General features: G+C 38.5%; 2 protein-coding genes across 8 annotated transcripts in view; both read right to left on the bottom strand.

Moving 5' to 3' along the window:
- Window positions 1–12,680, bottom strand: part of LOC131684641 (uncharacterized) — a 579,369-nt gene that overhangs the window by 448,476 nt on the left and 118,213 nt on the right. The window lies entirely within an intron of this gene.
- LOC131680779 (uncharacterized) lies at window positions 8,833–11,043 on the bottom strand. Its single transcript, XM_058961490.1, has one exon. It carries the CDS (start codon window positions 11,041–11,043, stop codon window positions 8,833–8,835), a length of 2,211 nt encoding a protein of 736 aa, XP_058817473.1.

Genomic DNA, 12,680 nt, shown 5'->3' with positions numbered 1-12,680 from the left:
GGAAGAAGGACGTCAGTGCCGTCCAGTGCTCTTGTGAGATCATCGCGACTAAGTTGCGTCGTACGGATGACCAGGGCCCCTTCTCTAATATTTGTTGACGTTTTGTTGAAGAATAAACATTATGTTTTTAATTAAAAATTCTGAATCCGCTGAAGAATTTTTTTTTGTTTTTCAACTACTTGACTGAAAAAACTCATTTTTATTGAACACCTGTTATTAGGCTTACAGGAGAAAAACCAGGACAAATCAAGCGTTTTCCTCGACTTCCCAGGACACCAGGACAGTCAGTGAAAAACCAGGACATGTCCTGGGAAACCAGGACGTATGGTCATCCTAGCCTTACTGCCCCTAAAAGAGAGATAAGAGATAAGAGTCCCATATTGAAAAACAGCAAGCCGAGAAAAACACTATTGAAGATTTACATTCTCATTGAGCCTTATGGATGGGACAACCATGTTTTGGTTTTTTTTCTGCATTTTCATAACAAACCTGATAATCTTATTTGATCATTGTGATTTACTGGTGATACAGAATACAATCCAACAGATAATTCATTTTCGTCAAAATCCATATGGTACTCTTATGCTTTTATGGGCAACTTAGGAGAGTGCTGAAATCGGATAAGTTGCAATATTTGTGCCATTTCCAAGTAAATACTAAATTATTGTTCGAAAGACTAACTGAAAAAGGAAGGAGAAGTGGAAAAGCAAGGGGCACAGAATTGAAACCGGAAGACTACCCAAGTAACAATTGAAGTTTTATAGCATGCTACAAGTGCAATCTAAGTTTTATCAGTGGCTATAAAACTACCATAAAACCTCAATTGTTACTAGGGTACGCTACGGCTTTGGCTAAACTGCGCTGTTAAAACTCCTAACCCCAAGCCCAGAAAAGTAACACTAAGAACCAAGTCTAAAAATCAGTTGTAACGGTTATTTTAATTACTATAACTCCACAGATCCTAAAAAGTATAACACTCACAGATAACTCAAAGATGGTAGATGTGGTTAGATGCTAACATATATGTAATGCATAACGCATGTTCCAACATTGCTAAAGTCCCAACGAAACACGAGCATTGCAGTAATGTGTGTTAAATAAAACTTATCACAGAAAATTATGATTTTAAAAAAATCAAAGTTCATGAAATACAACTCATTTATATTTTTACTGGCACTAAGGTCCTCGAAAATATGGAAGAAAATGATAACAGCATGTTTTATGCCATTATTTTTTGCCCGTACTGAAATTTCAAAGTCACCCCCCCCCCCCCCCCCCCAATGAAGCGATCAGAGAAAAACTTTTATAACTTTTGAAAAAGTAAATTTACAATTCTGCATAAAATCATGAATACGCACAATGCTTTTACACGTTATATTTCAACGAATTTTGAGGGATTGAAAACTTTCTTAGAGATCTACGTAGGTTTAACTGAAAACCTGGTCAAGGCTTCTCATGTTCCCCTATACTTTACATTCCGTTTTCGTCTATAACTAAAAATCACGCTTGGCTTTGAAAAAAGGAATTAAAATGTATCAAACAAACATACCAAAGTATACAATTTTATTCATGCTACTGCAAAAATGACATTTTTTCATATTGTTTGTGGTTTACTGCAAACAACAAAAAATCTCATTTTATTATTCATGCCAACGTTTGAGCTATTATTAATTCAACCACTTTTTTCCACCAATCAAAGCATTTCCCGCCAAACACATTTTCAGTAATTCCATATAATCCTTGCACTTGTAGGCATTTCACCCCCGGTGCTTTGAACTTCAAAACATACCTTCTGGAGGCATAAAACATGGAACCGGTTCCTTTGACTCCGCCAGACCCGACCGCCCACTCGTCAACAGGTATTAATTTACCATCAATAACATGCAATTTTCCAAATTGGCTCGGCTTTGGGTGTTTTTCACGCCCCAGGTGCCAGGAAATATGTCATATAAATTGGCGAGGATTTGGCGGAAAAGGTAATTGAGGTCAATCGCTGCTGGAGAATGTCAGTGATTGATTTGGGTTTCAATCATACTGGCGTATAATAAACAGTAATTTACAACTCCGGCTCAGTTGATTTGCCGACGCACGGGACCGTGATGAATGGACGCTAGTGAACTGAAAGTAACGAAATAAGCTGCTGGTGGGCAAAGGGATATTGTTGAGTTTATGGGTTTTTTACAGTTCGATTAAACGGTGTCATCGTTTTTATACGGGTCAATAAAGCAGTTTTTGTGAAGTGCTCATTGTTTCAAATAAACCACACATTTCACACCAAGTAGCCTGTTTCCAAAGGAGCGGTGGAAACCAATCATTGTTATGCACTTTTCTGGGATTGAGTAAAAAATCAAAGCAATCCAAGTGGGTTTTGACTCTTAGGTTTTCACTCCTGGTTTTGGCTCCTCCTGTCCACTCCGGTTTGTGATTCTTGTTCTGTCGCCGCTTATAGACCAAATTGAATGTCAAGCTCTGCTAATGTCTTGTTGGAAATAGACGTTTTTCAGACCTTTTTTCATTTGTGGACAGACAAAGTACGCCAAAATCCAACGGTAACGTGCGTTGTCGATGGTCTCTATCTCTTTGAAAAAATAAGGACCGGATGATTATTTTGGAGCAAAATCCGACCCAAACAGTTACTTTCTGGTCGTGCAGTGGTGTTTGATGCATAACGTGTGGTTTCTGTGTCCCCCAAATTCGACAATTTTGTTTATTTACTCCGCCGGAAAGGCTGAAGTGAGCCTGCCATATTTTTTTACGATAAGCACGCACAGTTTTCACTATTGAACGATCGTTTTCCACGTAATGCGCTATGATTTCAGCGCGTTATTATGGTGTAAATCCACTTCTAGCTAAAATGTCACTAAATGATGTTTCAGAATTTTGTTTATCTGTCAAAATCGGATGGAAAATGGCGGAGATGTTGAATGTTGAAATAGGATACATCCAGATGGCGCACCCTGTATATATTGAAGCAAATCATTTGTTATATCTCTGAAGTGATGAAATCCGAAAGTTCAAATGCATAGTGGAAGGATGCAAAACAGGTGTACTATTTATTACTGTAGTGGCCTAAGCCTAGCCTAGTACGCTAACCATCGAATGGTGGTCTATCGAAAAGAAGCTTTCGCCATGAACTGTACCAATGATCTGTTTTGCTTTTGCGCTTTATAAAATGAAAATTTAAAATCTAAATTGAGCACGGGCTTTTAAACTGTATGCTACAATTATAATCTAGTAACCTGTTTTCACTCCTTGGCGGTTTTTACTCCTCAGGAGCCAAAAAACCATGAGTGATGAAATCATGGATTTTAATGATTTGTCAAACTATGGTTTCTTCATCGCATGTTGATTGGAGTGATTTTTGAAACACTGAAAGTGCTAGATGTATGGAGACCAGGATGTTTTCCCCATCATTGTCGGTTTCAGGTTCACGAGGCCATATGCACAACAAAAATGTTCTAACATTTTTGAAAGCCCTCTACTATTTCTCGAGCGATACGGTTAGGCGTTTTGACAGTTATGCTTTTTAACTACTTTCGATAAATATCAAAGATATGCTTGTTAGACTGGTTCATCGTTGTGAGGAGAAAACTAAAAAACGCTACTTATTAGCGAGCGTGTAACATTTATTTATAATAAGATTATTACAATTTTAAGATAAAAGGGTAGAATTGATTGCAGAAAGTTATTGTTTCTGACAACACTGCCAATGTATCACTAATGCTAGTTATCCTTCAGGGAAAGATATTCTCAAACCAGTTGCGCTAATCTGCCTTCTTTTAGGAGCACTGCAAGATTTTAACAATAGAATTGAAGTTTGTCATTTTGTCTGCATGTCTCTCCACACATCTCTCCCTCAAGGATAACTAACTAGTACCAAAAATTTAAAAATAAATATCTGAGTGTTGATTTCTTTACTCATGCCGAACTTTTAAGGGATGTTTAACGAATCAGCAAACATAGTTTAAAAGTTAAGCGAGGGTGAAGTACCGTCTTTATGGATGGGCACACTGATTAGGATAGATATACAATAATACTAGCTACCCACACTGGTGGCGATATGAAAACTACAGCTAGCAAACTTATTCAAAAGGTCATCTGTCCAAATGAGAGCCTCTCTTTGTTTACTTTCTCTTTCGCTTATAAAATATCTTCGTTGATTTTTTGCTTATGTTACTTGACACCTGCTATCTATACGGCGATTTTACAGATACCCCACTCGGAATCATTGTCATGTTACTGTACTTGAACGCATTTACGTTTGCTGCTTAACTCTTTGCATAATGTGTTAGGGCCCATCCATATACCACGTGGACAATTTAGGGGAAGGTGGGGGTCACGTGGACAATTTAGGGGAAGGTGGGTAATGCCCACGTGGATTTTTCATTATATTTTTGTCTTTTATAAAAACATGAAACAAATTTGTATTGTCATTAGTGTGAGCGGCTATCTTCAAATTTTTTCAAGATTTTAATCCACCTAGCAGTGCGATTGTGCCTTTCTTATTTGTCCATACTATGAGTCATTGTGTAAGTATATTCAATATAGTTGTGGAACTGTCCATTACTCTTATTACACTTAACACGTATCCCACGACTACCACGAAAATCGACTAAACAAAAAAAAAGATATAATATTAATTAGCTCAATCAGTACGAGTTTAATGTTATCTTCATTTAATGGACCATTCATAAGTTACGTAACGCTTTTAGGGGGAGGGGGTACGACAAGTTGTGACATGTTGTGACATAGGGGGGAGGGGGAGTTAGCTAGATCGTTACGTAACATTTTTTCACCGTAGAAAAAAAATTTCTGGCAATTTGTTACGTAATAGGGGAGGGGGGGGGGGGGGGTTATGGTGAAATTTGCGACAATTTGTTACGTGGAGGGAGGGGGGAGGCACTTTATGAATGGTCCCTAATCATATTTCGGAATGCTAAGGGAAGGGGTAGGAGGGGGTTGATAGAGTGAGAGGAGAGAATGTGTCAGAAATCACTTATCTTAATTCGATATGCGAGGTGGATGAAGCGAATGCGGGTGTGAGCATTGTTTAAAGAACTGAGTGATTTACGTTCTTTAAATTTTGGATAATAAACCTCGTATTGATGTGTGTTTTCAAAAACAGCTAGTTCGCGCAAGAATGTACATGGCGTTACGTTGCAATGTTTGGTTGGGTTACTGTGGTTGTTCCCTGGACATGTTTAGTGTTTGTTATGACTCTTGTTCATATTTCTGGGATACACTGGTTTGTATAAATTATATCAACTAAAAGAACCGACATTTTTTTTAATTCGTTTATTTGACACGGCTCATAGCGGTAGCCCAACGGAGCCGTGGATCTTTCATGTGTTTATAATACATGTAAAAAAAAATACAAACAACAATTATTGTAGTAATATTGGATCTCGTGCGCGCAACTTTTCATTGCAAGCGGAGACCTTCCTTCGCGAGGTCTGTTGGAAAACAGCGTGAGGGGGGTCATTTAATTCTCTCTTGTTTTTCACGTCCCGGTCGGAGCTGGCTTGGTGTCCGGGATCAGATGTTCTCCCCTGCTTCTTGCACTTATTGTTGATCGGTGTACATCCGTCGTCATTGTTACTACACTCGTTGCCGATGTTGCTTACAGTTGCTTTTGGGGTGCTGGATGATTCTTTCACGGTTGTCAATATGGTCTGAACAGCTGCCTCAAATTTATCCACCGTTTGTGGTTCATGCATTGGTATTGAAAACTCTGTTTTAAGTTGGTTTGCCGTAGATGAGTTGGTAATCGGTTGAGATGCATTTTCCTCTGCATCTTCCGCGCACGGTTCCCCTTGATGAGCTGTCTGATTAAATCCGTGAGTTTTGAGTTTTATTGTCAAGTAAGAGGGTATAGGCCTTTCAAACCGCATCCTCACTACAAAAACGCCGTTAGGAGTACCCAGGAAGAAATTTCTCCAAGTATCAGGTGTAACGGATTCTACTTCTCCGTATTGCGACATGCATTTTGCAATTGGTTCAGGAGGGGTACGAGGTGATAGGTCATATAACCTTACATCTATATAATCATTCTCAATATATACGGGAATCTTAATTCCAACGTTGTCACTTTCAACCACGAAACGGTCGGCTTGTGCTAACGTGTTGAATGATATTAACACTGCACTGGGAAGATAATGATACTGAAGCTACAACACTTCCGTAAGTCTAAGTTGCACTTTTACCTTCAAAAGGTATTCCACTTCACTAAAACTCGGTCGTTTTAAACAAAATTTAAAGTCAACGACCGCAGCGTTGGGTCGGAGTAGAGGTTTTTCGTTAACTTTACTAATGATGACAAGAATAATCTGATGTTTCCTTTGTTCTCGAGACAATGCACACTAGATCAAGAGGCCTTTGTTCACTTGGCTCGATTGTACGTCTGACTGCGGCAGAAGTAGAAAGTAGACTCTAGAACCGACATTTAAACGATATTCAAGATTTCATGAGCTTTGTCGCGATTTTCGTAAATTCTCATCAATTTTCGCTACATTTTATTCATGAGTTTACTAACGGATTATTCTGACGTAGTAGCACGATTTATGTTCATGATTTCAGTGTCTTTAACAAGATATTCGTAATTTATATTCACGTTTTCTTGATATCTTTTTCACAAGTTTCGTGTTGTATTTGTTTTGGCACAGTGGTGTGACCTATATTCATGATTTCAGAATCTTAGTCACGATTTCCGTACTTTCTATTCACGTCATCATGATCCGCGGTACCTTGTGAACTACATCACACATACGATTTGTGGCCCTATAATATACATTTGGTGTTCAGCGCAGTTTACGTTTTCTGCCCGGACATTACCTTGAACCCTTATCAAATGAATAACGATGTTCGAGGTCCTGATCGTTTTTTATACCTCCTGCTCGCACGTATTACCAATAGAAGTTCAGCACGTAAACCAATAGAAGTTCAGCGTGTCCAAGGAGATGGCGGTAGACTATTCTAGAGGTTCAATACTAGGAATTAAGCGAATAAATAAAAGGCCGATTTTTCTTTGCCCACTACACCTGACGCCCCCCTTAAGAACGTGAAAATTTCAAGACCATGTGCAGAGTTACATAAAATTGAAAATGTTTGCGGATGTCTTCTAAATATCACAAGTACTCAAGATAGATTGTGACTCCTGTACTACGATTCATGAATCCGTTCACGCATCCATGAATATTTTACGATTTTGTGAATTATTTCACGAGCACGAATAGTCAATCGTAAACATTATACTATGAATGATGAGCCAGTTCACGAACACATGAACGCTATTTTTCGATTTGTGAACTATTTCACGGGCACTCATGGTAATGTGTGACTTTTATACTAGGAATTATGAATTAGTTCACATTTCCATGAAAAAGATTTCATGGTTTTGTGAACTATTTCACGGGCACTAATGGTCAGTCGTAAAAAATCTTGAATCAGTTCACGTATACATAAATTATATTTTCCGATATTGTGAACTATTTCACGAGCTCGAATGGTAAGTCGTGACTATAATACAAGGAATTATGAACTAGTTCATTAATACATGAAAATTATTTCATGGCTTTATGAACTATTTCATGAACATGAATGGTGGATTGTGACTAATTCGTTAGGAATCACGAATCAGTTCACGTATGCATAAATAACATTTTTATGATTTTGTAAAATATTCCACGAGAGCACGATGTTGAATCGATACTAGTGTATTAGGAATCATGAACTAGTTAACGATGATTGAAAGAATTCATGAATAATATTCCGGCTCTTGTGAAATAGTTCACGAGAAATATGTTTTGATTTTGTGAACTACTTCACAACCATGAAAACCAGATCTTGTTAAAGATGTAACAAATCATGAATCAGTTCACGTCGCATAGTAGGACCTTAAATAATGTTCCAAAAGCTATGAATAAAATCACAACTCAACCTTCGTTTTTATGTTTTTATGTTCATAAAGTTGAGAATTAGTTCACGTACAGAAAACAATTTGGTAATGATATGACGGATACAGTGTCTGAAATTGTCAACACAAAAACAAATATCTCCACTAATAAAAGCGATATATAGGCGTTACTGAAAGGAAATGTAACATAATTATAAAACACATGATTTGTGATCATGGTCTTGTTTTCGCGTTTGTTCCAGAATCTATGGCACCTTATTCACGGTTTTGGGAACGATTTTGTTTCCGTGTATATTTTGATTGCCGCAAGGTTTTACTGTTTCGATTTTTTTGGTTACTTTAGACAAATTGATGGCTAGTAGAAAGAAATGGCATGAAAATTTAAATTCGGATAGGTATTCTAAAACGAATCAGTTATGAACTTAGAACTGAAAACTACAGTTAAGAAGGCTCATATAGGCATGTTCCAAAACATATGTGAAGAAATATTTTTCTTCTGCTTGCTAGGATTCGGGCGTTCCACTCCAGTCTAGTAGAACGGCTGGTGAGAGAACATAATTATTAGTCGTTTTTTGCAACTATCGCCGCCGAAAAATTCTTCACAAATCCTCTGCAAGAAACATCTTGAAGTGACTACTTTTTTTTAAAGTCGTGCTTAACGAAAGAAAAAATAGAAAAATGAGCAACAATTTTGCATTTTTCTAATGTTTTGGCGGATTTTGATTGATATTTTTCGGTGAAAATGAACGGAGAGAGGTTAATTGTTTTACGTTTCGGCCTACTGTTTCTTTTCAGCCATCATCAGAAATTTACTATATAAAAAAGTATAAAAAATAAGCATTATTACAATTTTCATCACAATTGTTTACAGTCACACCTAGCTATTCTACCCTCTTTTCCCCATTGGGTTGCTTTTCTGACTACTCTAAATCTGCTGCCTCTCCCTGAACAGCTGTTGTGAGACGTGAGTGTTTTCCTATCGAGTTTAGTTTTTTGAGCAAGCCGTTGTATGTGGTAGAGAACCCCATCGCATCCCGTTGTAGATTAACCGCAGTTTTCTCTCTCAATTTGATGTGGAGAACTTCTGCGTTTAGTCTGTTGCGCTCATTGTTGATTCTTTCGAGAATTTTGGTGCGAGAGAAATCGAAATGGTGCCCAGAGTCATTCGTATGTTGTGTCAACCCTGTTGTTGAAGTGTTTGTTATCACTGACTTCTTATGCTGGGTGAGACGTTTTTCTAGGGTTTGCGATGTTTGGCCAACGTACTCCCTGTCTTTGCATACACCACACGGGATGCTGTACACGACATTCGTTTGTTGCATTTTGGGAATGACGTCTTTTAACTTAGTGAAAACCGTTGTTTTGATTTTGTCGCAAGGTTTGTAGGCAATCGTGACATCATGTTTGCGCAACGTTTTCCCTACCTTTTCGCTTAGACAAGGGATGTAGGGGATTGATGCAAAATTGAGAGCTTTCTGTTCTGTGTGTCGTAGTGAGTTATATATTCTGTCTACTCTCTGTTTTAAAATCTTCCTGATGGTGTGATCGGGATAGTTGTTATTCCTCAGAATGTTTAGCGCTACCTTTATACTTTCCTCTCGTTTTTCTACATCGGTCAATTTTAAGGCTCTGTCTACAAGTGCTATGGCAGTGTTGTTTTTGTGGGAGAATGGACTTTCAGAGGTGAAATCTAAGTATCGACCGTTTTGTTGCTTCGGAAACCACATCTTGGTGATGTTCTCTCCCTCTCTGGATAGAGTGAGATCCAGGAATCTCATGCTTCCCTCTTGCTCTTTCTCTAGTGTGAATACTAAGCTGCTATGGGACTTATTAAATTCACCTAATACTGTATCGATTTCCTCTCCGTTACCTACCACAAAACAGTCATCCACATATCTTCGATATATTGTCAAACTAATGTTCCTTAGCTTCAGACGTTCGATTGTGAGTTGTTCTAGTTTTTCCATCACTATGTTGGCAACTACTGGGGAAAGTGGTGATCCCATGGGTACACCGTGGTCCTGTCTATAAAACTTGCCGTCATATTGGAAGAAGGAAGCATCCAGTACGGTTTTCATAGCCGCTTTGAAGCTGTCCCACGGAATAGTTGTGTGTTGTTGCAGTTCATTCCATCGTTCTCCGACGTACTCATACACTTTATCCACCGGAACGTTCGTATAGAGGGAAACAACATCAAGTGAATACATGACGCATCCATCCGGCACCTTGACTTTCGTTAGTTCTTGTGCAAATTCAAAACTGTTCCGTACGTGATACTCCGTTTTCCCCACTAGGTGGTTAAGTATACTTGACAGATATTGGGCCATTTTGTATGTCGCTGAGCTAACCGTTGAGACTACAGGTCGAAGCGGTCGGTTTTCCTTATGAATTTTTGGTAATCCGTATATTCTTGGTGGGTGGCAATTGTATACTTTCAGTCTGTTTTTGGTCATTGTATCAATGTATTTGTTTTGCCACCATTGGTCGATGATCATATTCAGTTTCCTGAGTGTCTTATTTGTAGGATTGTCGTTCAATTGCGTGTACGTGGACGTATCGTTTACCATTTCTTCCATTTTCTGACGGTACTCAGTTGATGCCAGTATAACCGTTTTGTTTCCTTTATCTGCTCTCGTTACGTAAATATCCGGGTTTTCTTTAAGGAACTTGCGGCTTTGGACGATATCCTTGTGTATCCAGTCATTCTGTTTAGTGTGTGGTTGATTCTGGTAGCTTATGTAGTTTGTGACGATGTTGGAAACCTCGGCACGAATGTCATCTGCATTTGGTTTGTTTCTTATGGCACTTTCGACATCGGCAATCAATCTCACATAAGGGATGTTGGTTTTGTTTTGGATGTTGAAGTTTGGACCAAGAAGGAGAGTTCGTTCCAGATAGTTCGGAATAGTGCATTCCGTTGTGTTTTCGATCCACTCTGCTTTTTGTCGAATTTCGTTTACTTTTAGTGCCTTCAAGTTATCCAACTTCTTAATTTCAGTGTACCTTATCCTTGTAAAGATGGTGGAAGCTTTCTTCTCCACTAGTCTGTGTACTGATTCCCAATCAGTTTGGTTTACGGTCCTTTGTAGTGATTGTTCTACATATCTTTTCGTATTTTTCAGTTGCTCCATAGTTCGTTTAGTATCTCCGATGACTAGGCTTATAATCCGGATTTTGTGTCTTTGCTCCAGGCGTAAAAGCTCCTTTCGTGAAATCGCACTGTGCACAAGGATGTTTGTTTTATAATCAATACATTTTGGAACCAACTTGCATTTTCGGCAGTTCAAAAGAAATTTAAGACGGTTTTTCATTTTGGCCATTTTGATTGCCGTTTTCAATAGGCGTCTCGTTTCCTCACCAGGCACCGTTCCGTATTTCGTACTTATTTTTGTCACGATAAACATCGCGATTGTGTTTTTCCTTGATCAAGTAGTTTTATGAATATCGATTTTAGATCACCGTGAACTTATTTTCTCCCACAAAAACAACACTGCCATAGCACTTGTAGACAGAGCCTTAAAATTGACCGATGTAGAAAAACGAGAGGAAAGTATAAAGGTAGCGCTAAACATTCTGAGGAATAACAACTATCCCGATCACACCATCAGGAAGATTTTAAAACAGAGAGTAGACAGAATATATAACTCACTACGACACACAGAACAGAAAGCTCTCAATTTTGCATCAATCCCCTACATCCCTTGTCTAAGCGAAAAGGTAGGGAAAACGTTGCGCAAACATGATGTCACGATTGCCTACAAACCTTGCGACAAAATCAAAACAACGGTTTTCACTAAGTTAAAAGACGTCATTCCCAAAATGCAACAAACGAATGTCGTGTACAGCATCCCGTGTGGTGTATGCAAAGACAGGGAGTACGTTGGCCAAACATCGCAAACCCTAGAAAAACGTCTCACCCAGCATAAGAAGTCAGTGATAACAAACACTTCAACAACAGGGTTGACACAACATACGAATGACTCTGGGCACCATTTCGATTTCTCTCGCACCAAAATTCTCGAAAGAATCAACAATGAGCGCAACAGACTAAACGCAGAAGTTCTCCACATCAAATTGAGAGAGAAAACTGCGGTCAATCTACAACGGGATGCGATGGGGTTCTCTACCACATACAACGGCTTGCTCAAAAAACTAGACTCGATAGGAAAACACTCACGTCTCACAACAGCTGTTCAGGGAGAGGCAGCAGATTTAGAGTAGTCAGAAAAGCAACCCAATGGGGAAAAGAGGGTAGAATAGCTAGGTGTGACTGTAAACTATTGTGATGAAAATTGTAATAATGCTTATTTTTTATGCTTTTTTATATAGTAAATTTCTGATGATGGCTGAAAAGAAACAGTAGGCCGAAACGTAAAACAATTAACCTCTCTCCGTTCATTTTCACCGAAAAATATCAATCAAAATCCGCCAAAATAAGTTCACGGTGATCTAAAATCGATATTCATTTTTCTAATGTGGTATAATTATTTTGTCTGTCACATCTCAACTCAATGAAGAGGCATTACGCGATGAAAAGCTGAATATTTCTTCTCGGTAAACATTTTCCTAAATTTCTTTGTAGTGACAAGTAGTCTTCACCAGATATCCATTCCACAGCAAAAAAGGAAGCCATTTACAAAAGACTCAATAGAGACAAACCAGCACACTTACCAACCATACAACTTCCGTTCTCCCAAAAAAAAAAACTGCAAATTACAGCCCCTTTGTTTGCCACAAAATGGCAGCAGGCAAACTGACATCGCATCGA

This window comes from Topomyia yanbarensis, chromosome 2 (genome assembly GCF_030247195.1).
Source record: "Topomyia yanbarensis strain Yona2022 chromosome 2, ASM3024719v1, whole genome shotgun sequence".
NCBI lineage: Eukaryota > Metazoa > Arthropoda > Insecta > Diptera > Culicidae > Topomyia > Topomyia yanbarensis.
The sequence above is the reverse complement of the archived record's forward strand: the minus strand, read 5'-3'. Positions and strand labels throughout refer to the sequence as shown.

Coding starts and splice junctions, on each gene's coding strand:
- LOC131680779 (XM_058961490.1), bottom strand. CDS start 11,043: ATGGAGCAACTGAAAAATACGAAAAGATATGTAGAACAATCACTACAA.